This window comes from Oncorhynchus clarkii, chromosome 25 (genome assembly GCF_045791955.1).
Source record: "Oncorhynchus clarkii lewisi isolate Uvic-CL-2024 chromosome 25, UVic_Ocla_1.0, whole genome shotgun sequence".
NCBI classification, from domain to species: Eukaryota; Metazoa; Chordata; class Actinopteri; order Salmoniformes; family Salmonidae; genus Oncorhynchus; species Oncorhynchus clarkii.
The window spans coordinates 26,719,878-26,745,277 of record NC_092171.1 but is presented as its reverse complement, the minus strand read 5'-3'; the positions used below and the strand labels follow the sequence as shown (position 1 = coordinate 26,745,277).

Sequence of the window (25,400 nt, the reverse complement as noted above, 5' to 3'; positions counted from 1 at the left end):
TAGACATGCTTGTTGAAAACTTCAACCATCCACATACAGTTAGGAGAACAAGCATTTGATACACTGACGATTTTGCAGGTTTTCCTACTTACAAAGCATGTAGAGGTCTGTAATTTTTATCATAGGTACACTTCAACTGTGACAGACGGAATTTTAAAAAATCATGAAAATCACATTGTATGATTTTTAAGTAATTCATTTGCATTTTATGATATGACATAAGTTTTTGATACATCAGAAAAGCAGAACTTAATATTTGGTACAGAAACCTTTGTTTGCAATTACAGAGATAATACGTTTCCTATAGTTCTTGACCAGGTTTGCACACACTGCAGCGGGGATTTTGGCCCACTCCTCCATACAGACCTTCTCCAGATCCTTCAGGTTTCGGGGCTGTCGCTGGGCAATACGGACTTTCAGCTCCCTCCAAAGATTTTCTATTGGGTTGAGGTCTGGAGACTGGCTAGGCCACTCCAGGACCTTGAGACGCTTCTTACGGAGCCACTCCTTAGTTGCCCTGGCTGTGTGTTTCGGGTCGTTGTCATGCTGGAAGACCCAGCCACGACCCATCTTCAATGCTCTTACTGAGGGAAGGAGGTTGTTGGCCAAGATCTCGCGATACATGGCCCCATCAATCCTCCCCTCAATACGGTGCAGTCATCCTGTCCCCTTTGCAGAAAAGCATCCCCAAAAAATGATGTTTCCACCTCCATGCTTCACGGCTGGGATGGTGTTCTTGGTGTTGTACTCATCCTCCTTCTTCCTCCAAACACGGCGAGTGGAGTTTAGACCAAAAAGCTCTATTTTTGTCTCACCAGACCACATGACTTTCTCCCATTCCGCCTCTGGATCATCCAGATGGTCATTGGCAAACTTCAGACGGGCCTGGACATGCGCTGGCTTGAGCAGGGGGACCTTGCGTGCGCTGCAGGATTTTAATCCATGACGGCGTAGTGTGTTACTAATGGTTTTCTTTGAGACTGTGGTCCCAGCTCTCTTCAGGTCATTGCCCAGGTCCTGCAGTGTAGTTCTGGGCTGATCCCTCACCTTCCTCATGATCATTGATGCCCCACGAGGTGAGATCTTGCATGGAGCCCCATACCGAGGGTGATTGACCGTAATTTTGAACTTCTTCCATTTTCTAATAATTGCGCCAACAGTTGTTGCCTTCTCACCAAGCTGCTTGCCAATTGTCCTGTAGCCCATCCCAGCCTTGTGCAAGTCTACAATTTTATCCCTGATGTCCTTACACAGCTCTCTGGTCTTGGCCATTGTGGAGAGGTTGGAGTCTGTTTGATTGAGTGTGTGGACAGGTGTCTTTTATACAGGTAACGAGTTTAAACAGGTGCGGTTAATACAGGTAATGAGTGGAGAACAGGAGGGCGTCTTAAAGAAAAACTAACAGGTCTGTGAGAGCCGGAATTCTTACTGGTTGGTAGGTGATCAAATACTTATGTCATGCAATAAAATGCAAATAAATTACTTAAAAATCATACAATGTGATTTTCTGGATTTTTGTTTTAGATTCCGTCTGGCACAGTTTAAGTGTACCTATGATAAAAATGACAGACCTCTACATGCTTTGTAAGTAGGAAAACCTGCAAAATCGGCAGTGTATCAAATACTTGTTCTCCCCACTGTACCTCTCATTAGGACTGTGTGTGTGTGTGTTTTCTGGTCTACATCTGTGTGATGTGATTAATCAGTTTATTCCAGTGTAACAGCACCACTTCCAACCTAAACAGATATGTACTGTTGAAGTCAGAAGTTTAAATACACCTTAGCCAAATACATTTAAACTCAGTTTTTCCCAATTTCTGACATTTAATCCTAGTAAAAATGTGCTGTTTTTGGTCAGTTAGGATCACCACTTTATTTTAAGAATGTGAAATGTTAGAACAATAGTAGAGAGAATGATTTATTTCAGCTTGTATTTCATTCATCACATTCCCAGTGGGTCAGAAGTTTACATACACTCAATTAGTATTTGGTAGCATTGCCTTTAAATTGATTGCTTAACTTGGTTCAAACATTTCATGTAGCCTTCCACAAGCTTCCCACAATAAATTGGGTGAATTTTGTCCCTCCTGACAGGGCTGGTGTAACTGAGTCAGGTTTGTAGGCCTCCTTGCTCGCACATACTTTTTCCAGTTCTGTCCACAAATGTTGTTGAGGTCAGGGCGTTGTGATAGCCTCTCCAATAGCTTGACTTTGTTGTCCTTAAGCCATTTTGCCACAGCTTTGGAAGTATGCTTGTGGTCATCGTCCATTCGGAAGACCCATTATTATTATTTATTTTTTTCACCTTTATTTAACCAGGTAGGCCAGTTGAGAACAAGAGCTCATTTACAACTGCAACCTAGCCAAGATAAAGCAAAGCAGTTCGATACATACAACAACACAGAGTTACACATGGAATAAACAAACATACAGTCAATAACACAATATAAAAATATCTATATACAGTGTGTGCAAAGAGGTAAGATTAGGGAGGTAAGGCAATAAAAAGGCCGTAGTGGAGAAGTAATTACAATTTATCAATTAAACACTGGAGTGATAGATGCGTTGAAGATAAATGTGCAAGTAGAGAAACTGGGGTGCAAAGGAGCAAAAAAATAAAAATAAAAACATGGGGATGAGGTAGTTGGATGGGCTATTTACAGATGGGCTATGTACAGGTGCAATGATCTGTGAGCTGCTCTGACAGCTGATGCTTAAAGTTAGTGAGGGAGATATTAGTCTCCAGCTCCAGTGTTTTAATTGGTATATTGTAATTACTTCGCCACCATGGCCTATTTATTGCCTTACCTCCCTTATCTCATTTGCACACACTGTATATAGATTTTTTCTATTGTGTTATTGACTGTATGTTTGTTTATTCCATGTGAAACTCTGTGTTGTTGTATGTGTCGAACTGCTTTACAGATGAATGTGGTACCTTCAGGCATTTGGAAATTGCTCCCAAGGATGAACCAGACTTGTGGAGGTCTACAATTGTTTTTCTGAGGTCTTGGCTGATTTCTTTAGATTTTACCATGATGTCAAGCAAGGAGGCACTGAGTTTGAAGGTAGGCCTTGAAATACATCCACAGGTACACCTCCAATTGAATCCAATGATGTCAATTAGCCTATCAGAAGCTTCTAAAGCCATCTTATCATTTTCTGGAATTTTCCAAGCTGTTTAAAGGCAAAGTCAACTTAGTGTATGTTAACTTCTGACCCACTGGAATTGTGATATAGTGAATTATAAGTGAAATAATCTGTCTGTAAACAATTGTTGGAAATGTCTTGTGTCATGCACAAAGTAGATGTCCTAACCGACTTGCCAAAACTATAGTTTGTTAACAAGACATTTGTGGAGTGGTTGAAGAATGAGTTTTAATGACTCCAAACTAAGTTTATGTAAACTCCCGACTTCAACTGTAAGAGTGTTTTTAATGGGGGAAAACAAACATGAATAGATATTTATATGGATTTTTCATTTGATTGCTATTTGTTGTTGTCTATATTGCATTTGTTTTAGGCATAAGGGCAATGAAATGTACTGGAATGTATGTATAGTTGCATATTTTCCTAAGCTTTGGTCCCAGGGGGGGTTCCAGGCTGAAAAAGTTTAGGGACCCCTGTTTTAGGCTATCTTAAAGCCTAAACTTTAAGACCTAACTGTAACATACACTAAGTTGACACCAAGTAGCCTACATGTCAATCATCAAATGCTTTTTGGAATGGGCAGAACAAGTTCATGTCGATCCACAAAGGCAAAAAGGACCATGTCAGAGTTTAATTCAATAATAGAAAAGCTGCGAAATGGGAATTTGAAAATAAAGAAAAGGGAGGACCAGAAAATGTATGTTAGGGGAATATTTGGTGAAGTGGTAAACGAGGATGATAGCAGTGTGATGATTGTGAGGCGCTGTTAGACACTGTAGCGTGTCCACTGGGAGTCGGGAAGCAAGTTCAGGGAGTGCATAATTTAATAAACAAATGAACAAAACAAGAACCACGAATAACGAACAAGAAACAGAAACAATGACACCTGGAGAAGGAACCAAAGGGAGTGACATATATAGGGCAGGTAATCAAGGAGGTGATGGAGTCTGATGACGCGCAGGTGCGCGTAACGATGGTGCCAGGTGTGCTCCATAACGAGCAGCCTGGTGACATAGAGGCCGGAGATGGAGCACGTGACAGATACCATCTGTAGAGGTACTATCTTGATCAAGATCATAAAAGCTAATAGTATTCATCCACAAAAAATATGCGTACACGCCAAACTGAAATCTTATCAGAAACATGTTGGGTCAAACTGATGTAATTTGGAAATTTGGCACAGAAAATCTTTTCAGTTTTCTTTAGAGTCAGGCTATTGCATTTTCTCCCCGGTTCCTAAACGTATTTGCTCCATGAAAGAAGCAGAGATGACAGAGAAAACTTTACTGATGTCAACTAGATTTATGAATTGATTCAATTGATCTATTACATTATTCTGATGAACCAGGGTTTATTTAGTCTTATATGACAACATATAATGACAGAAGAGAAGCTGCGTGTATTTAATTATATACAAGTTGACTAACAACTATAATGTCTGAAATTATAAGCTGAAACATACTGTATCTAAATCAGGCCCAAAATAATACTGTACCCCTTGTCAATAAATAGTTCAGCTGACTGTAGCCTACAGCGCATTTTCTATATTAGCGGGTTAGGTCCTGGTGCTTGCCTCAGATTTTAAATGTATCAAATATAGTGGAGTGATTGAAGATGGGTTGTTAACAATTGCGGGCGGATACAGGTGAACAAACAGCTGACCCGCGCACCACAAGTAGATATGTATAGGGGTAAGACGACTAGGCATCAGGATATATAATAAACAGTAGCAGCAGTGTAAATTATGATTGTATGTGAGTGTGTGTGCATGTGTGTAGTCAGTATACAGGTGTGTGCATGGTATGTGTGTTTTGGAGTGATAGTGTGCATGAGTGTGTAGAGACCTGTGAGTGTGCATAGAGACAGTGCCAAAATCTAACTCAAATAGTCCATGTAGCCATTCTGTTAGCTATTTAGTAGTCCTATGGCTCAGGGATAGAAGCTGTTCAGGAGTCTGTTGGTGTCAGACTTGATACACCGGTACCACTTGCTGTATGGAGGCAGAGAGAACAGTCTATGGCTTTGATGGCTAGAGTCTTTAACGATTTTCCATGCCTTCCTTTCACACCGCCTGACATAGAGATCCTGGATGGTAGGGAGCTCAGCCCCAGTGATGTACTGGGCTGTCTGCACCACCCTCTGTAGCACCATGCGATTGAGGGCGGTGTAGATGCCATACCAAGCAGTGATGCAGCCAGTAAAGATGTTGTCAGTGGTGCAGCTGTAGAACTTTTTGAGGATTTGAGAGCCCATACCAAACCTTTTCAACTTCCTGAGGGGGAAGAGGCGCTGTCGCACCTTCTTCACGACTATGCATGTCTGAGTGGACCATTTTAAGTCCATAGCGATTGGACACCAAGCTCTCGAACCCGCTCCACTGCAGCCCTGTCGATGTGGCTGCAGTGTACTCCCTGTTCAACCATTTGATACAGATGATGAATTTTCTCTGTCTCTGCACATGCTTAGTTAACCAAGCATCATGCATGCAATTAAACAGCCACTATGAGGTTGTAATGTAGATTTGACCTGCCAAAAATGTATGTGTGCCAGACATGGGTGTCTCTCCCCCCCCCCCCTCTCTCTCTGTCTTTCTCTCCCTCTCTCTCTCTCTCTCTCTCTGTCTCTCTCTTTCTCTTTCTAGCTGCCTAGTTATATGTTAGAGAAATTAAGAAATTCAGTAACAGTTAACTTCACACACACACACACACACACACACACACACACACACACACACACACACACACACACACACACACACACACACACACACACACACACACACACACACACACACACACACACACACACACACACACACACATACACACACATACACACACATACACAGAGCTCTCAGGACAAACACACCTAACTTCTGGATTGCATGTCTGTCTCTTCACATTTGTTGTTGTGAGACATGGCACTAGCTGAATGCGCTGGCTGGCTTTTGTTTACTGCAGAGAGAGTAATGGTGTTGTCTTCAATTATTGATCACTGCTGGTTGAGTTCCTCAAACTGGCTTTTAAGGGAGCACCTGTCAGGACATGAGAATCCTGGAGGATCCTGGGTAGGAGGATTGCGGCATAAAGGGATCACCCATTAGGGGAGGAAACATCCATGACACTCCACAAACATTTGGCTGACCCTGGTCCATGGTCCCCGATCGGTCACAGGGTTGTTAGGGTGGGAGTCCTCCTATGGCACATTTCATGTCCAGTCAGATTTGACACAGCAGTGAACCCAAGACAGATTGATCTGTGCTATTTCTGGGGTTTAGTGTTATGTGTGTCTTGATTAACGATGTGTAAACCAAAGATCTACAATTTGTTAGCCAAAGATCTACAATTTGTTAACAAAAATTATAAGAGCAAAGTTTTAAAAACCCCAAACTGATTTCAATGCATTAGGCTATTATACAAATGCTTAACTTATTAACCAATACATTTATAATGAATCTGTTTAGTTACAGTATATACTGTAGTCTATATGGGAAATTAAAACTGCCTCACTCTTTCGCTAGCTCATGTAACAATTGTGAACACACTGTATCAAAATGCAGACTCCAAATTTCATGAGTTGTCAGGTTGAATTGTTTAATCAAGGCTAGCAGACAAGGCTAGTGGTGTGACAGTGACAGACTGCGTAAGCGCTATGTGGACTGGAGCAGGAGACTGCTGATGACGCTACGCTGTATCTAGCTTACAGCTCAGATAGATGCTCTCCCGTCTCCTTCCCTTCCTCTCCTCCCCTCCTCTCTTCCCCTCCCCACCCTTCCTCTCATCCCTTCCTCTCTTCCCCTCCTCTTTTCCCTTCCCAGGGGGTAACCTTGAGGCCTGTCCTCTGTTATGGAGGAGGGTGGGGGAGGGAATCGGCTGCTGAGGGCCTGCTGGATATCTGATCAAGGCTACAGTGTCCCCACCATTTGATATGCCTCTGGGAGGGAAGCTGCTAGTACTACTACTGCTGCTACATCTGCTATTCTCGGTGCTAGAGAATACTACTGTACTGTTGATAATAATGTCAATATATGCAGTTATTCATGCCCTTATTGAGTGAACCCGTTTGCTCTTTGATTCTTTTATGTTGCATTTTCAGTCGGTACATTATAATATTTAGAATTGCGTTATTATATTTGATGTGTTATCTATGACTTGATAATAACAGATATATTAATTTGCTACTATTTTGATTTAAAGGGAATGTAATCAGCCTAGATTGATTTGGTGAGAGACAAAGATGTCTGTTCATTAGTTGTGTATTTGTACTCTCTGTGTGGTTTGATTGGAATCGGAGTACATATATACGTCTCCCTTTTGTATCCCTTGTGGGCATCTCATGTCTAGTGGGCTTCTGTCCAACCTCCAGAGAGAGATGCAACTGGATGACGTGGTGAGAGAGGGGGTAAGGAGACAGAGAGAGTGGTGACAGAATGCAATGACATCATTGGTTGGAGAGGTTGCAGATGGACACATGGATCTCGCTGTGTCTCTGGAGATGGGGTACTGAGTAGGCCGCTGATCTGATCCAGGAACAGATGGACCGTTTGGGCAACAGAGCCTAACCCACCACAGCTTACCATTCCTGAGGGAGATCAATCCGGGGGGGCAGCATGGCTCTCACCCACATAGATCTAGAGGCAGGACTGAGATTCACCCATAAAGATCTAGAGGCAGGACTGAGACTTACCCACACAGATCTAGAGGCAGGACTGAGAATCACCCACACAGATCTAGAGAAAGGACTGAGACTCACCCACACAGATCGAGAGGCAGGACTGAGACTCACTCACATAGCTCTAGAGGCAGGACTGAGACTCACCCACACAGATCTAGAGGCAGGACTGAGATTCACTCACATAGCTCTAGAGGCAGGACTGAGACTGAGCCACACAGATCTAGAGACAGGACTGAGACTCACCCACACAAATCTAGAGGCAGGACCAAAACTCACCCACACAGATCTAGAGGCAGGACTGAGGCTCATCCACATAGCTCTAGAGGCAGGACTGAGACTCACCCACACAGATCGAGAGGCAGGACTGAGACTCACTCACATAGCTCTAGAGGCAGGACTGAGACTCACCCTCCCAGATCTAGAGGCAGGACTGAAACTTACCCACACAGATCTAGAGGCAGGACTGAGATTCACCCACACAGATCTAGAGGCAGGACTGAGACGCACCCACACAGCTTTAGAGGCAGGCCTGAGACTCACCCACACAGATCTAGAGGCAGGACTGAGCCTCACCCACATAGATCTAGAGGCAGGACTGAGACTCACCCACACAGATCTAGAGTCAGGACTGAGACTCACCCACACAGATCTAGAGGCAGGACTGAGACTCACCCACATAGATCTAGAGGCAGGACTGAGACTCACCCACATAGCTCTAGAGGCAGAACTGAGACTCACCCACACAGATTTAGAGGCAAGACTGAGACTCACCCACACAGATATAGGAGGCAGGACTGTGACTCACCCACACAGATCTAGAGGCAGGACTGAGACTCACTCACACAAATCTAGAGGCAGGACTGAGACTCGCCCATACAGATCTAGAGGCAGGACTGAGACTTACCCACACAAAACTAGAGGCAGGACTGAGACTCACCCACACAGATCTAGAGGCAGAGAGTCACCCACACAGATCTAGAGGCAGGACTGAGACTCACCCACACAAATCTAGAGGCAGGACCAAAACTCACCCACACAGATCTAGAGGCAGGACTGAGGCTCATCCACATAGCTCTAGAGGCAGGACTGAGACTCACCCACACAGATCGAGAGGCAGGACTGAGACTCACTCACATAGCTCTAGAGGCAGGACTGAGACTCACCCTCCCAGATCTAGAGGCAGGACTGAAACTTACCCACACAGATCTAGAGGCAGGACTGAGATTCACCCACACAGATCTAGAGGCAGGACTGAGACGCACCCACACAGCTTTAGAGGCAGGCCTGAGACTCACCCACACAGATCTAGAGGCAGGACTGAGCCTCACCCACATAGATCTAGAGGCAGGACTGAGACTCACCCACACAGATCTAGAGTCAGGACTGAGACTCACCCACACAGATCTAGAGGCAGGACTGAGACTCACCCACATAGATCTAGAGGCAGGACTGAGACTCACCCAAATAGCTCTAGAGGCAGAACTGAGACTCACCCACACAGATATAGGAGGCAGGACTGTGACTCACCCACACAGATCTAGAGGCAGGACTGAGACTCACTCACACAAATCTAGAGGCAGGACTGAGACTCGCCCATACAGATCTAGAGGCAGGACTGAGACTTACCCACACAAAACTAGAGGCAGGACTGAGACTCACCCACACAGATCTAGAGGCAGAGAGTCACCCACACAGATCTAGAGGCAGGACTGAGACTCATCCACATAGCTCTAGAGATAGGACTGAGTCTTACCCACACAGATCTAGAGGCAGGACTGAGACTCACCCACACAGATCTAGAGGCAGGACTGAGACTCATACACATAGAACTAGAGGCAGGACTGAGACTCACCCACACAGATCTAGAGGCAGGACTGAGACTCATCCACATAGCTCTCGAGTCAGGACTGAGACTCACCCAATCAGATTGAGAGGCAGGAATGAGACGCACCCACATAGCTCTAGAGGCAGGACTGAGACTCATCCACATAGCTCTAGAGGCAGGACTGAGACTCACTCACACAAATCTAGAGGCAGGACTGAGACTCGCCCATACAGATCTAGAGGCAGGACTGAGACTTACCCACGCAAAACTAGAGGCAGGACTGAGACTCACCCACACAGATCTAGAGGCAGAGAGTCACCCACACAGATCTAGAGGCAGGACTGAGACTCATCCACATAGCTCTAGAGATAGTACTGAGTCTTACCCACACAGATCTAGAGGCAGGACTGAGACTCACCCACACAGATCTAGAGGCAGGACTGAGTCTCATCCACATAGAACTAGAGGCAGGACTGAGACTCACCCACACAGATCTAGAGGCAGGACTGAGACTCATCCACATAGCTCTCGAGTCAGGACTGAGACTCACCCACACAGATTGAGAGGCAGGACTGAGACGCACCCACATAGCTCTAGAGGCAGGACTGAGACTCATCCACATAGCTCTAGAGGCAGGACTGAGACTCACCCACACAGATCTAGAGGCAGGACTGAGACTCAGCCACATGGATCTAGAGGCAGGACTGAGACTCACCCACACAGATCTAGAGACAGGACTGAGACTCATCCACATAGATCTAGAGGCAGGACTGAGAGTCACCCACACAGAACTAGAGGCAGGACTGAGACTCACCCACACAGATATAGAGGCAGGACTGAGACTCACCCACATAGATCTAGAGGCAGGACTGAGACTCGCCCATTCAGATCTAGAGACAGGACTGAGACTCACCCACACAAATCTAGAGGCAGGACCAAAACTCACCCACACAGATCTAGAGGCAGGACTGAGGCTCACCCACACAGATCGAGAGGCAGGACTGAGACTCACTCACATAGCTCTAGAGGCAGGACTGAGACTCACCATCCCATATCTAGAGGCAGGACTGAAACTTACCCACACAGATCTAGAGGCAGGACTGAGATTCACCCACACAGATCGAGAGGCAGGACTGAGACGCACCCACACAGCTTTAGAGGCAGGCCTGAGACTCACCCACACAGATCTAGAGGCAGGACTGAGCCTCACCCACATAGATCTAGAGGCAGGACTGAGACTCACCCACACAGATCTAGAGTCAGGACTGAGACTCACCCACACAGATCTAGAGGCAGGACTGAGACTTATCCACACAGAACTAGAGGCAGGACTGAGACTCACCCACACAGATCTAGATGCAGGACTCAGACTCACCCACATAGATCTAGAGGCAGGACTGAGACTCACCCACATAGCTCTAGAGGCAGAACTGAGACTCACCCGCACAGATTTAGAGGCAAGACTGAGACTCACCCACACAGATATAGGAGGCAGGACTGTGACTCACCCACACAGATCTAGAGGCAGGACTGAGACTCACTCACACAAATCTAGAGGCAGGACTGAGACTCGCCCATACAGATCTAGAGTCAGGACTGAGACTTACCCACACAAAACTAGAGGCAGGACTGAGACTCACCCACACAGATCTAGAGGCAGAGAGTCACCCACACAGATCTAGAGGCAGGACTGAGACTCATCCACATAGCTCTAGAGATAGGACTGAGTCTTACCCACACAGATCTAGAGGCAGGACTGAGACTCACCCACACAGATCTAGAGGCAGGACTGAGACTCATCCACATAGAACTAGAGGCAGGACTGAGACTCACCCACACAGATTGAGAGGCAGGACTGAGACGCACCCACATAGCTCTAGAGGCAGGACTGAGACTCATCCACATAGCTCTAGAGGCAGGACTGAGACTCACCCACACAGATCTAGAGGCAGGACTGAGACTCAGCCACATATATCTAGAGGCAGGACTGAGACTCACCCACACAGATCTAGAGACAGGACTGAGACTCATCCACATAGATCTAGAGGCAGGACTGAGAGTCACCCACACAGAACTAGAGGCAGGACTGAGACTCACCCACACAGATATAGAGGCAGGACTGAGACTCACCCACATAGATAGATCTAGAGGCAGGACTGAGACTCGCCCATTCAGATCTCGAGGCAGGACTGAGACTTACCCACACAGAACTAGAGGCAGGACTAAGACTCACCCACATAGATCTAGAGGCAGGACTGAGACTCACCCATACAGATCTAGAGGCAGGATGGACTCTCAGACTTTTAGATTTTGTCTGATACAATCAAACTCTTTTAAGCAGGTTAAGACTCACCCAAACTCACCCTGTCAGCTCTAGTTTGGAAGCAGGACTTTCAGACTCGTCTAGCTCTTTGAGGCAGGGCATTCAGACTCATCTTGCTCTTTGAGGCAGGACATTCAGACTCATATAGCTCTTTGAGGCAGGACATTCAGACTCATCTAGCTCTGACGCAAGACTTTCAGACTAATCTAGCTCTTTGAGGCAGGACATTCAGACTCATCTAGCTCTTTAAGGCAGGACATTCAGACTCATCAGGCTCTTTGACGCAGGACATTCAGACTCATCAGGCTCTTTGAGGCAGGACATTCAGACTCATCTAGCTCTTTGAGGCAGGACATTCAGACTCATCTAGCTCTTTGAGGCAAGACATTGAGTGTGATAAAGGCACAGACATCTTTGGATAATTCTATAAAGTGGTAAATACCTGATACAGAAGTCTTGTAGACAAAATAGCCCTAATTATTATCATTAAAAAATATATTTTTATTTTATTTAACTAGGCAAGTCACATTTTTACATGAAGTTGATTTGATTGTTGTTGTTTGTTTTATACCCAAATGATTTATTTGAATTATATAGGTTGTTTTGCTATGTGTGATGTCAGACCAACACATGACTTTGGAGATGCTTCTGTTTTCTTTCAGCCATCAATGAGTTCCCTGAGGATATCTTCACCACCTACCAACGCACAAGAGGAGCTGTCCTGCTGCACATATTTGCGGTATGTGCAGCAGGTTTACCATGTGGTTCAGTAAATCAGGCATGTGTTGCGACTGTGTGTGTGTATGTGTGTATGTGCATGCTTGCTTATATGAGGCATGTTTCTGGTGTGTGTGTGTCCATCCATGCACTAATTAGTGGACTAAAATATTACCCTGCTGTGTCAGCTCTCTGTCTCTGACAGACAATTTTATGACAATTATAAATATTCTGTCAGCCGGGTGTCGTTGTGTATGACCTGGTATCTTCCTGTCATGTGGTCCTGGGCTGTGCTGTGAACAACACGGGTTGGTTTGGACACAGTGCCCTAGGCAGGGCCTGTCATCGCAACCTTACACAACAAAAGTCACATTTATGCAGCCTCAGATGACTGCTCTCTCTTTGGCAGGAACAACAACGTTCTACTTTGTGAGGGCAGGATAGAGGATAGCAGGATATGTGGACAGATGTTTCTCTCTCTCTCTATCTTAGGCCCTGTACATGTTTCTGGCCTTGGCAATCGTCTGCGATGACTACTTTGTGATGTCGTTGGAGAAGATCTGTGAGGTGGGTGAATTGGAGTCCCAATAACAACCTCCTCTAGACCATAAACCTCCTGATATAAATCATTTGAAATTCCTTATATTAAGCAAACTAGACGGCATGATTTCATAGCATTTTTTATTTATTTACGGATAGCCAGTTGCATGCTCCAACACATACTTTACAAACGAAGCATTTGTGTTTAATGAGTCTGCCAGAGCAGAGGCAGTAGGGATGACCAGGGATGTGTGTGAATTGGACCATTTTCCTGTCAAACTGTCACAAGTACTTTTAGGTGTCAGGGAAAATGTATTGAGTAAAAAGTACCTTATTTTCCCAAGGAATGTAGTGAAGTAAAAGTAAAAGTTGGCAAAAATATAAATAATACAGTGAAGTACAGATACCCCAAACAACTACTTAAGTAGTACTCTAAAGTATTGTTACTAAAGTACTTTACACCGCTGATTAATGGTTAATGTATGAGACTTCAGTATGAGACTGTGCTTCTTCCCTCTGTGTGTCTGTTAGAAACTGGACCTGAGTGAAGATGTGGCAGGAGCTACGTTCATGGCTGCTGGCAGCTCAGCACCAGAGCTGTTCGCCTCGATTATAGGTGAGGCGGGCTGTCTGATACTCTCACACAAACACACTTACACTGTACAATACCATTAGTAGTATGTAGACTGTGTGTTCAATTCTCCACATTGAGTAGGTTTCAGATCAATGTTGTCTAAGAGGTGACCATATTGGGTTGATAGCTGACTCTCTCTTTACCACACTCTCATTCTCTCTCTCTCTCTCTCTCTCTTCCTTTCTCTCTCTCTCTCTCTCTCTTCCTTTCTCTCTTTCTCTCCTGAAGGTGTGTTTATCACTCATGGAGACGTGGGTGTTGGAACCATAGTGGGCTCAGCAGTATTCAACATTCTATGCATCATCGGTGTGTGTGGAATCTTCGCTGGGCAGGTGTGTTTGTTTGCGTGCGTGCAATCTCCATGTGCCTCAGTCTGTATTAGTGCACACTGCCAGAAGGAGACCATTGTCTTAATCACAAATCACACATAGTGCATGCTATAACACATGCTATCTTATGCCCAGTGGCGTAGTGCAGTTTTGCACCGAGCAAGAAGTCTGGGTTACTTCTATTTGTTTCCTGCCCGTGAATTTGATGGCAAATCAGTTATTTCAACATAGCTCGCTAACAATGCTAGCAAGCTAGTTAGCTAGTGTGTTTGATTTGAAAACACCAACCTGTTCTTTGGTTGTTTCTACATTCTCCTAACACATGAGGACGACTGCATTGGATGACGAGCTGGCAGTGATGAATTCATTGCTCAGTCTGAGAATTCGACTGAAGTTTTGTGCCGCTGTCATCATCTAGTGAGTGGGAACTTCATCTCGTACAAGACCGAGTCAACGGCTATGGAGAAGTCGCAGTCAGATGGCGGGGAAGGCGAGGTGCCGGTGAGACGCCTTGAATGGAGAGCGAACTGTGCCGCCTACCTACCACTGAAGGACCTGCTCATCTTCCCCTTGTTGACAAACCCCTCCCTCTGCTTGACTGTCACCCCGTCTGTTGGAGGCTTGAAAATCCCAAAACGTTCAACTAGCTGACAGTTGTCGTAGTCCAGACCTACTCTCTGTTATGTAGCTACATATATATTTTATTTTCAAGCACCTTCAGATTTTTGTAATGAAAAGCTCTATATAAGCTGAATAAATAATAATAATTATTAATAGTATTATTATGAGTGTCAAGTGTCAGTAGTGCAGAGGTGAGGACGGAGTCAGGCGCAGGACACAGAACTGAGTAAAATAACATACTTTGCTCAGAAAAATAATCAGCCAATAAATCCACGCAGGGATAACAAACCCTAACACAAAAGACTAACACAAAACCAGGACCAATCATGCACAAAACATAACGAGAACCAGAGGGTTAAATAGGGAAGTAATAATAACTTAATGGGAACCAGGTGTGTACACTCAAGACATAACAAATGGAAACAGAAACGTGGATCGGTGGCAGCTAGAAAGCCGGTGACGACGACCGCCGAATGCCGCCCGAACAAGGAGAGGCACCAACTTGGGCGGAAGTCGTAACAATGAGGCTGAGAGAAAACGTTGCAGTTTTAAAGCACATTTCCTGTAATTCTAAACATCTTTCTTCATGGCTTATGACGTGTTCAAATGCTATCTGGGGGGGGGGGGGGGGGGCGGCCTCCGGGGTACCCCAACCCAAATAACACATACACTATTAGATGTGTATATATACAGTATATACAGTTGTGTACCAGACAGATGCCCACATTATCGTAGCAAGGGTTTTAACCTAAAACAGTTAAACTGTCATCATGTTTTTAAAAAGACGTTCTGGTCTGGGTGCATTTAAAGTGCTGCCTGCTGCCTGCAGCCTCAAAGACTATCAACTGCTTTTGACCGGACAGAAGAAACAACGATAGCACTGAGGAGTAGACTTTTGTTATTAAAAATGGCTTTGTTTTGTAGCTGCTGAAGGTTTTTAACTCGTGTACATTTTTCTAAAGGAGAACGCTAATGGTATTTGCTTCAATAGTTTGTATTAATTGTTAATTTTAATGGAACTTGTTGGGTTGCCTTAAGCTCTGTGACCCAACGTCACCCTTAGTCATCTCACTACTGTATTACTGTAGCTAAGTCGTTCCACCAAAAGACTGCCTTTTGCATCCCTTTGATATTTTAAGTAAAAAATGATGCACCAATATTGCATTTTAGAAGCCTGTTATATTAAATGAAGTGCCCTTTAATATAGACCACATGGAGAATTCAATAAATCTGATTTTTTTTAAATAAAATGAATAGAATTCTGCATTTTGACATTTCCTTCCGTACAGCCTTTGTGACGTCCAGGAAGATTTTAACCCCCCTAACCCCAACATTTCTCCAAGTTTTCACCATCATTGTAAAGCCCTCGTTATTTTGTTACATTGACAAAGCCATTTCTTAAGATTATTATTTATTGCATGTGATTAGTGATTCATTTGAAGCTTTAAAAGAAACCATTTTTAAGGTCAACCCTGTTATGTAAACTGAACTCCCGTTTTAATATGGTAAACTATTCCTTTATAAATATTTCCTTCAAAAGAAACATTGAACATCTAATAGTCAAATCATAGTATAAAAGCAGGTGCTTCTACTCTTTTTCACAATTATTTTGTGTTTTGTGGTGGAAAACTGAGTGGGTCGAGCATAGCACATCAACCGTGTTACCCATAGATAGACAGGCTAGAAATGTTGAATGGTGAATCTTGCATTCAATTGCCCCTCCCTGTTTCACACAAGGTTCCATTTCCCCAGTCACAAAGGGACTTGTGGCTGATTTTGGTTGAAATCTTCAACCCTGTTACGGTCAACCCTGTTACGGTCAACCCTGTTACGGTCAACCCTGTTATTTTATTTGTCACTTAATAGGCACTTACTATAGTCGTTTTTTATTTAACCTCTTGAGACAGTAAAACATGTTATTTATTAAGTTTAACATGTGCTCTTTATGACAGAATGTTACAACTCACTAAGTTACACTTCTCAAAAGGCACCAAATTGGTGGAACGACTTAGGTATTGTAGCGAGGTGTCCTTGACTTGGACAGTACCTTTGTTTTCCTTAACCTTTCAGCCTCCATAGTGCTAATGTAACCCTTGATGATATCACATATCACAGCTGAGTTGATATGTCAACATCAAGGTTACAAAGCTACACAACACTAAAATAACATGCGATCTAACCACAATGGCCAAGAGGATAGTCTATTTCCATGGTTCATGGAACAACTTGATATAGTGAATGTGCGTATTGAATATAGTGTATATGACTCTTGTTGACCTAGTATTTAATCTAAGAACGTGCACAAAAGGAATGTGAAATCGATTTCACACTTCCTCACTCACCACCCTTTCGCTCTCTCCCTCTCTTTCTGTCTCTCTCGGTCTCTATCTGTCTCACTCCTCCTTTTGTCTTTCTCTCTCCTCTCTCTCTTTCACCCCTCTCTCAACCTTTCTCCTGCTTTATTTCTCCTCTCCTTTCCCACTCTCCTCCTTCTGCCTTGTTCTCTCTCTCATCCAGGTGGTGTACCTGACTAAGTTTGCAGTGTTCCGTGACTCGTTCTACTACACTCTGTCTGTGTTGGCATTGATTGCAGTGAGTAGCTGATCATCTCATCTCTAGTCTCCTTTACATAATGAGGCCATTCAGACTGATAGAGCCCCCAGTGGCTGTTAAACCTTAATTTACTGTCTAACTGTCTAGCCCACTGGGCTGATAGAGGGTTGTGGGGAGGAGATGGTCAAGCAGCTGCTTGTGTGTGTGTGTGTGTGTGTGTGTGTGTGTGTGTGTGTGTGTGTGTGTGTGTGTGTGTGTGTTTCTGGGACTCTCTGTAATATAAAAAGAACTGGGTCCATATATATGTTTCAAGCATCTCAGAGTAGGAGTACTGATCTAGGATCAGGTCCAATCTGCCCATGTAATCCTATTCGTTGTGATCTTCAAGGCAAAACTGATCTTCAGTCAGCACACCTACTCTGAGAAACTTGATACATACAACCCCTGTATGGTATTGTAGAAGACACTGCATACCGTTTCATACTTTACATAATGAGATCATTCAGACAGAGAGCCCCTAGTGGCTGTTTAACCTTCATTTCCTGTCTACTCCACTGGGTTCATAGAGAGATAGAGGCCCAGTGGGCTGATAGACAATCATAAACAATCATCATGAGATTAAGAGAGTAGTACAGAGAGAGAGATCTCACAGAGACTTCAGAAACTCACTGCATACTATGACATTGCTTTTATAGTAAACAGTGTACAGGAAATGTTGCTTTCTCACAGCATCTGTCTGACAGTAAATAGACACACTTGATGCATCGCGACTTTCAAGTTTTTCTGAGTTAGAAAAAAAAAGAGTTGATGCTCTTCTCCCTAAAAGTATGTACTGTTTAATGAATTATTTGTTTTATTAAATGTTTTCCCTCTTTCATTTTGTCAGTTCATCTATGATGAGAAGATAGTGTGGTGAGTACCCCGCTGTGTGTTTACCTTGTGTCTCAGCAGAGGGTGCATGTGTGTGTGTGTGTGTGCACGCACCTGCAGACATGTGACTCTAGTCTGTCTGTCTCTGCAGGTGGGAGAGCTTAGTGCTGGTAGTGATGTACTTTGGGTACATTCTGATCATGAAGTGAGTTCCACTGGGACCTGTTCCTTCCTGCCTCAAAGACACACACACACACACACACACACACACACACACACACACACACACACACACACACACACACACACACACACACACACAGACACAGACACACACACACACACACACACACAGAGTAGAGCACCTGAGCGCACGCAACAAATAGTAAAATCCACTTATATACTCATACTTTGCACACACTAAGTTACATAAACACTCAACTGAATATGTAAAACCTTTTCTCTTTTCTCACATCAGATTTAACACCAGCATCCAGAACTATTTCTCTGGGAAGGAAGACAAGAGCTTGGCCAATGGTAACACGGTGATCAGCAGTGAACTGGAGGATGGTAATGCTTGTTATGACAGTTACATATGGGATGATCTGTCCAAGCCGTTACTCTCTCCAGGTAAAGGTAACCAGACAGGCTTTATGGTCACCTCTCAGCCAACCCTCTGGCACTCTGACTGGCCTTCTATCAAAACAACTACTCTACTGTATCTGGTTGCTCTAGTAAACCTAGAAACTACTTTCAGGCCCTACTCTTGACTCTTCCTATCTGGTTTAACATTGTCAACAGTCCTCTCCACTTTGGCTTGATGTCGTTCGTACCCCTTTGTAAACTCTTAGATCTGATCCTTCAAACAGCGTTACAGACATATCTTTTCTCTAACTATTTTAGACTTCCACCGACTTTCACTGTGTCTTTAACCGAGTGACTCTGAGAGCTCTCCTCCAAGCTAACCTCCCTGCTGCCATGTGGCAGCCCTGTCGCTACTGTGTAGAAGCCTGTCTGTTTAGCCTTACTAAACCTACCTGCCTGCCGTGACCTGGCCAGTCAGATGTGAGATGTATTGCTGTGCTGTGCTATGCTGTGCCCTGTCTCGCCCTCTTCTGCTGTGTCAAGTACAGTCCATTATTCCAGAGTCACAACATGTGCATGCATCTGTAAGGGTGTGTGTTGGTGCATGTGTGTGTGGAGACATTTATATGTGTGCGTGACTGTGTGTATGGTATGTGTGTGTGCCTGTGCGTGCTTGAGTCTGTATGAGTGTGTGTGTATATGTCACACACACTCACACACACACACACACACTGAAGGTTTTAGTCTGCCTCACTCTGATGGCTGATGTGATCTCATCTGACAGTGTCTTCAGGGGGCCTTCAATGGGCCTTGAACTGGGCCCAGTGGGGCCCACTCTGCTGTCACACAAACACTTTAATTACACCTCCTGACATACTGTATCCTCCGGTTGTTTCAAGTTTTCAAGTTTTAATGCCACGTGCACAATTACAGTGAAATGCCTTTCTTGCAATCTCCAAATCCAACAATGCAGTAATCAATATCAATGTAGCACCAGAAATAACATACGGTAGAACAAAAACACAGGAAATAAAAATAAGAAGTAAGAAGAACACGAGAAAGTAACTAGCTGGTGTGTGTGTGTGTGTGTGTGTGTGTGTGTGTGTGTGTGTGTGTGTGTGTGTGACAGGGAGTCTGCTGGTCTGGCATGTGAGTGTATTTGGCACGTCTGTCTGGCCATCCTTGAAAAAGGCATGTCTTTGTGGTTGTATACAGTACTGTAAGAGTAGAACAGCATGTCATCTTCTTCGTCTTGGTTGGTGTGTACAGTTAGTCCTACTTGATGCGTCTGACTGTGCTCTGTATCTCACCATCTCTGTGTATCTCCAGTGAAGCCCACTAAGAGGTACAGTCGTAGCTCTGTGGTGATGGTAGATGAGATTATCAACTCCAGCCCTCCTAACTACCGTTTCCCCGATGCCGGCCTGCGCATCATGATCACCAACCACTTTGGCCCCAAGACACGCCTCCGCATGGCTAGCCGCCTCATCATCAATGAGGTGGGTGAGGTCACTGGGTTCGGGGGTCCGTCAGGCTTATCGGAGAGGAGCTCAGTTAAAGTGATTTACTTAGAAGTTAAGAAAGCTCGGCTAGTTCAGTTATTTTTCTAGTGTAAATCAAATCAAATTGTATTGGTCACATACATGTTTTTAGCAGATGTTATTGCGGGTGTAGTGAAATGCTTGTGTTTCTATCTCTAACAGTGCAGTAATATCTAACAAGTAATATCTAACAATTTCACAACAATACACACAAATATAAAGTAAAGGAATGGAATTAAGAATATATAAATATTTGGATGAGCAATGTCAGAGCGGCATAGACTAAGATACAGTAGAACAGAATAGAATACAGTATATACACTGCTCAAACAAAAAAAAGGGAACACTTAAACAACACAATGTAACTCCAAGTCAATCACACTTCTGTGAAAACAAACTGTCCACTTAGGAAGCAACACTGATTGACAATAAATGTCACATGCTGTTGTGCAAATGGAATAGACAACAGATGGAAATTATAGGCAATTAGCAAGACACCCCCAATAAAGGAGTGGTTCTGCAGGTGGTAACCACAGACCACTTCTCAGTTCCTATGCTTCCTGGCTGATGTTTTGGTCACTTTTGAATGCTGGCGGTGCTTTCACTCGAGTGGTAGCATGAGACGGAGTCTACAACCCACACAAGTGGCTCAGGTAGTGCAGCTCATCCAGGATGGCACATCAATGCGAGCTGTGGCAAGAAGGTTTGCTGTGTCTGTCAGCGTAGTGTCCAGAGCATGGAGGCGCTACCAGGAGACAGGCCAGTACATCAGGAGACGTGGAGAAGGCCGTAGGAGGGCAACAACCCAGCAGCAGGACCGCTACCTCCGCCTTTGTGCAAGGAGGAGCAGGAGGAGCACTGCCAGAGCCCTGCAAAATGACCTCCAGCAGGCCACAAATGTGTATGTGTCTGCTCAAACGGTCAGAAACAGACACCATGAGGGTGGTATGAGGGCCCGACGTCCACAGGTGGGGGTTGTGCTTACAGCCCAACACCGTGCAGGACGTTTGGCATTTGCCAGAGAACACCAAGATTGACAAATTCGCCACTGGCGCCCTGTGCTCTTCACAGATGAAAGCAGGTTCACACTGAGCACATGTGACAGACGTGACAGTCTGGAGACGCCGTGGATGACCGGTTTGGCGGTGGGTCAGTCATGGTGTGGGGTGGCATTTCTTTGGGGGGCCGCACAGCCCTCCATGTGCTCGCCAGAGGTAGCCTGACTGCCATTAGGTAACGAGATGAGATCCTCAGACCCCTTGTGAGACCATATGCGGGTGCGGTTGGCCCTTGGGTTCCTCCTAATGCAAGACAATGCTAGACCTCATGTGGCTGGAGTGTGTCAGCAGTTCCTGCAAGAGGAAGGCATTGATGCTATGGACTGGCCCGCCCATTCCCCAGACCTGAATCCAATTGAGCACACCTGGGAGATCATGTCTCGCTCCATCCACCAACGCCACGTTGCACCACAGACTGTCCAGGAGTTGGCGGATGCTTTAGTCCAGGTCTTGGAGGAGATCCCTCAGGAGACCATCTGCCACCTCATCAGGAGCATGCCCAGGCATTGTAGGGAGGTCATACAGGCACGTGGAGGCCACACACACTACTGAGCCTAATTTTGACTTGTTTTAAGGACATTACATCAAAGTTGGAACAGACTGTAGTGTGGTTTTCCACTTTAATTTTGAGTGTGACTCCAAATCCAGACCTCCATGGGTTGATACATTTTATTTCCATTGATAATATTTGTGTGATTTTGTTGTCAGCACATTCAACTATGTAAAGAAAAAAGTATTTATTAAGATCTAGGATGTGTTATTTTAGTGTTCCCTTTATTTTTTTGAGCAGTGTACTTATGAGATGAGTAATGCGAAATATGTTAACATTATTAAAGTGACTAGTGTTCCATTATTAAAGTGGCCAGTGATTTCAAGTCTATGAATATAGGGCAGCAACCTCTAATGTGCTAGTGATGGTGTAATGGTGTAATGGCAAAGATCGGACCAAGATGCGGCGTGGTAAGTGTCCATGGACGTTGATTTAAAAACATAAACTGAACACTCAACGACTACAAAACAATAAACGTGAACCTAACCGAAACAGTACCGTGTGGCGAACAAACACAGACACGGAAACAATCACCCACAAAACAACAGTGAAACCCAGGCTACCTAAGTATGATTCTCAATCAGAGACAACTAATGACACCTGCCTCTGATTGAGAACCATACTATGCCGAACACAGGAAACCAACCTAGAAACACAAAGCATAGAATGCCCACCCAACTCACGTCCTGACCAACTAAAACAAACAAATAACACAAGAACTAGGGTCAGAACGTGACAGTAACCCCCCCCCCCCCCCCCCCAAGGTGCGGACCTGAAAACCTGAACCTATAAGGGAGGGTCTCAGTGGGCATCTGTCCGGGTCTCAGTGGGCATCTGTCCGCGGTGGCGGCTCTGGTGCTGGACCATAGTCTCCACCATAGTCTTAGTCCGCCTCAGTGGCCTCCTAGGAACGGCGACCCTTGCTGCCGACCCTGAACTGGGAACCCTAATAAATAGGCCCACAGGACTGAGGGACACCTCTGGACTTAACAAATTCCTCCGGACTGAGGAGCAGTGAAACCCAGGCTACTAAGTATGATTCTCAATCAGAGACAACTAATGACACCTGCCTCTGATTGAGAACCATACTAGGCCGAACACATAAAACCAACCTAGAAACACAAAGCATAAAATCCTGACCAACTCACATCCTGACCAACTAAAACAAACAAATAACACAAGAACTAGGGTCAGAACGTGACAGATGGCTATTTAACAGTCTGGTGGCCTTGAGATAGAAGCTGTTTTTCAGTCTCTCGGTCCCAGCTTTGATGCACCTGTATTGACCTCACCTTCTGGATGATAGCGGGGTGAACAGGCAGTGGCTCGGGTGGTTGTTGTCCTTGATTATCTTTATGGCCTTCCTGTGACATCGGGTGCTGTAGGTGTCCTGGAGGGCAGGTAGTTTGCCCCCAGTGATGTGTTGGGCAGACCCGACCACACCACCCTCTGGAGAGCTATACGGTTACGGGCGGTGCAGTTGCCGTACCAGGCGGTGGGTGATACATTCCGACAGGGCCTTCTTCACTACACTATCTGTGTGGGTGGACCATTTCAGTTTGTCAGTAATGTGTATGCCGAGGAACTTGGAGCTTTCCACTTTCTCCACTGCGGTCCCGTTGATGTGGATAGGTGGGTGCTCCCTCTGCTGTTTCCTGAAGTCCACGATCAGCTCCTTTGTTTTGTTAATGTTGAGAGGTTACTTTCCTGGCACCACACTCCCAGGGCCCTCACCTTACCGGTAGTAAGCTAGGTCTACTGGAGAAAAGTACATTGTAGGACGATTTACTATTGCAGAAAGCTAGGAGAGGAGTACAGCTACATTGATAATTAGCCGGTGGACTGCATGCTATAATCATACTTGGCACATCATATCTAGTAGAACCAGAACTGTGTTGGTGAAAAATATCCTGGGGGATATTCAGAAAACTTTACTAGCTCATAAAGTAACTGTTTAGAGAGGGGAAACATATACATACATACAGATGTTGAATGTGTGTGTGTGTGTGTGTGTGTGTGTGTGTGTGTGTGTGTGTGTGTGTGTGTGTGTGTGAGCAGCAACAGAGGTTGGTGCAGGCAGCTAACGGTGTGGACAACGTGACCATGGTGATCACGGATGGTAAACCTGAGACCTTGGAGAACGGCACTGTACCAGAGGAAAAGACTGTTGAGGAAAAGGAGGGAGAATCCCTGAATTCACCCTTCACCGTCCCTGGTGTGTGGGAGTGTGTGTGTGGTGTGGGAGTGTGTGTGTGTGTGCATGTATGTGTGTTATATCTTCAATTACATTGGCTGGTAAACCAATAAGCTACTTTTACACACTTTCACACCTTACTGAAACTGAACACCCACCTCCTCAGTGTACTCCATTGGTTGCAATGAAGCTGATCTGCTGTTCCTTGTTCCCTCCACCAGGGGGCTGCAGGGAGACAGTGAAGTGGCTGATCTCCTGGCCCATCCTGCTGCTACTCTACTTCACTGTGCCAAACTGTGCCAAGCCTCGCTGGGAACGCTTCTTCATGCTCTCCTTCTTCCTCTCCACCGTGTGGATCGCCGTCTTCTCCTACTTCATGGTCTGGATGGTGAGACACGTTGGACATTCTTTAGAACGTACATGTCACTGTCATTTTGTGTTCCAAACCAGAGTTGAAAATGTTTGATCTTTATACAAATGATCAGTGATGAGACTTCCTGATAACCAATCAGGTAGGGAATCTCTCTCTTCTAGTCGCTAGCTAGCTCTGACACAGTGCTAGATATAGGCTACCAACCAAGGTGCAGGTTGTTTGGAAGATTTCTGTTTAATCCATTAAATGTGTCTGTGTGCAGGTCACCATAATTGGCTACACTCTGGGCATCCCTGATGTGATTATGGGAATCACCTTCCTGGCAGCAGGCACCAGTGTCCCCGACTGTATTGCTAGCCTGATCGTTGCTCGACAAGGTACATCACTGCACTCTTTTTTTCCTTATCTCTGTATCTCTTCAAAATCTTTAAAAAAAATTGTACCAGTGTACAGTATACTGTATAGTCTGTACAGAACTTTCCATATCTTTATGTCTATCCCTCTCTAGGTCTTGGAGATATGGCGGTTTCCAACACCATTGGTAGTAATGTCTTTGATATCTTGGTGGGACTGGGGCTCCCCTGGGCGATACAGACCATGGCTGTGGACTATGGTTCTGAGGTAAACAAACTCGGTCTTTACACTGTTTTCCCCTCAATGGGCCTATGTTACTACTGCTTATCAATACTTCATGCCTCTTGATCTAAAATTATTTCTTTCTCTCTCTAGGTGATGATCAATAGCAGAGGGCTGGTCTACTCTGTGGTGCTTCTTCTGGGCTCTGTGTTTCTGACAGTGAGTTAAAGGAGACGTCTCTCTCGCTCTCTTCGCTCTCTCTCTCTAACAGTCTGTCCCTCTGTGTC

General features: G+C 45.0%; 1 protein-coding gene across 3 annotated transcripts in view; it reads left to right on the top strand.

Moving 5' to 3' along the window:
* LOC139383751 (solute carrier family 24 member 4a) overlaps positions 1-25,400 on the top strand; it is a 42,262-nt gene that overhangs the window by 16,557 nt on the left and 305 nt on the right. The window contains exons 3-16 of one of the 3 annotated variants that reach the window (XM_071128312.1): positions 12,635-12,711; positions 13,182-13,256; positions 13,761-13,845; positions 14,092-14,195; positions 17,331-17,405; positions 18,253-18,278; positions 18,388-18,441; positions 18,715-18,872; positions 20,151-20,320; positions 24,029-24,185; positions 24,386-24,552; positions 24,800-24,914; positions 25,046-25,158; positions 25,267-25,332. In XM_071128312.1, the coding sequence (XP_070984413.1) occupies positions 12,635-12,711; positions 13,182-13,256; positions 13,761-13,845; positions 14,092-14,195; positions 17,331-17,405; positions 18,253-18,278; positions 18,388-18,441; positions 18,715-18,872; positions 20,151-20,320; positions 24,029-24,185; positions 24,386-24,552; positions 24,800-24,914; positions 25,046-25,158; positions 25,267-25,332 (1,442 nt within the window). Of the gene's footprint in view, positions 1-12,634; positions 12,712-13,181; positions 13,257-13,760; positions 13,846-14,091; positions 14,196-17,330; positions 17,406-18,252; positions 18,279-18,387; positions 18,442-18,714; positions 18,873-20,150; positions 20,321-24,028; positions 24,186-24,385; positions 24,553-24,799; positions 24,915-25,045; positions 25,159-25,266; positions 25,393-25,400 lie in introns of those variants that run through there. The other 2 variants (XM_071128311.1, XM_071128313.1) reach the window with 2 other exon arrangements.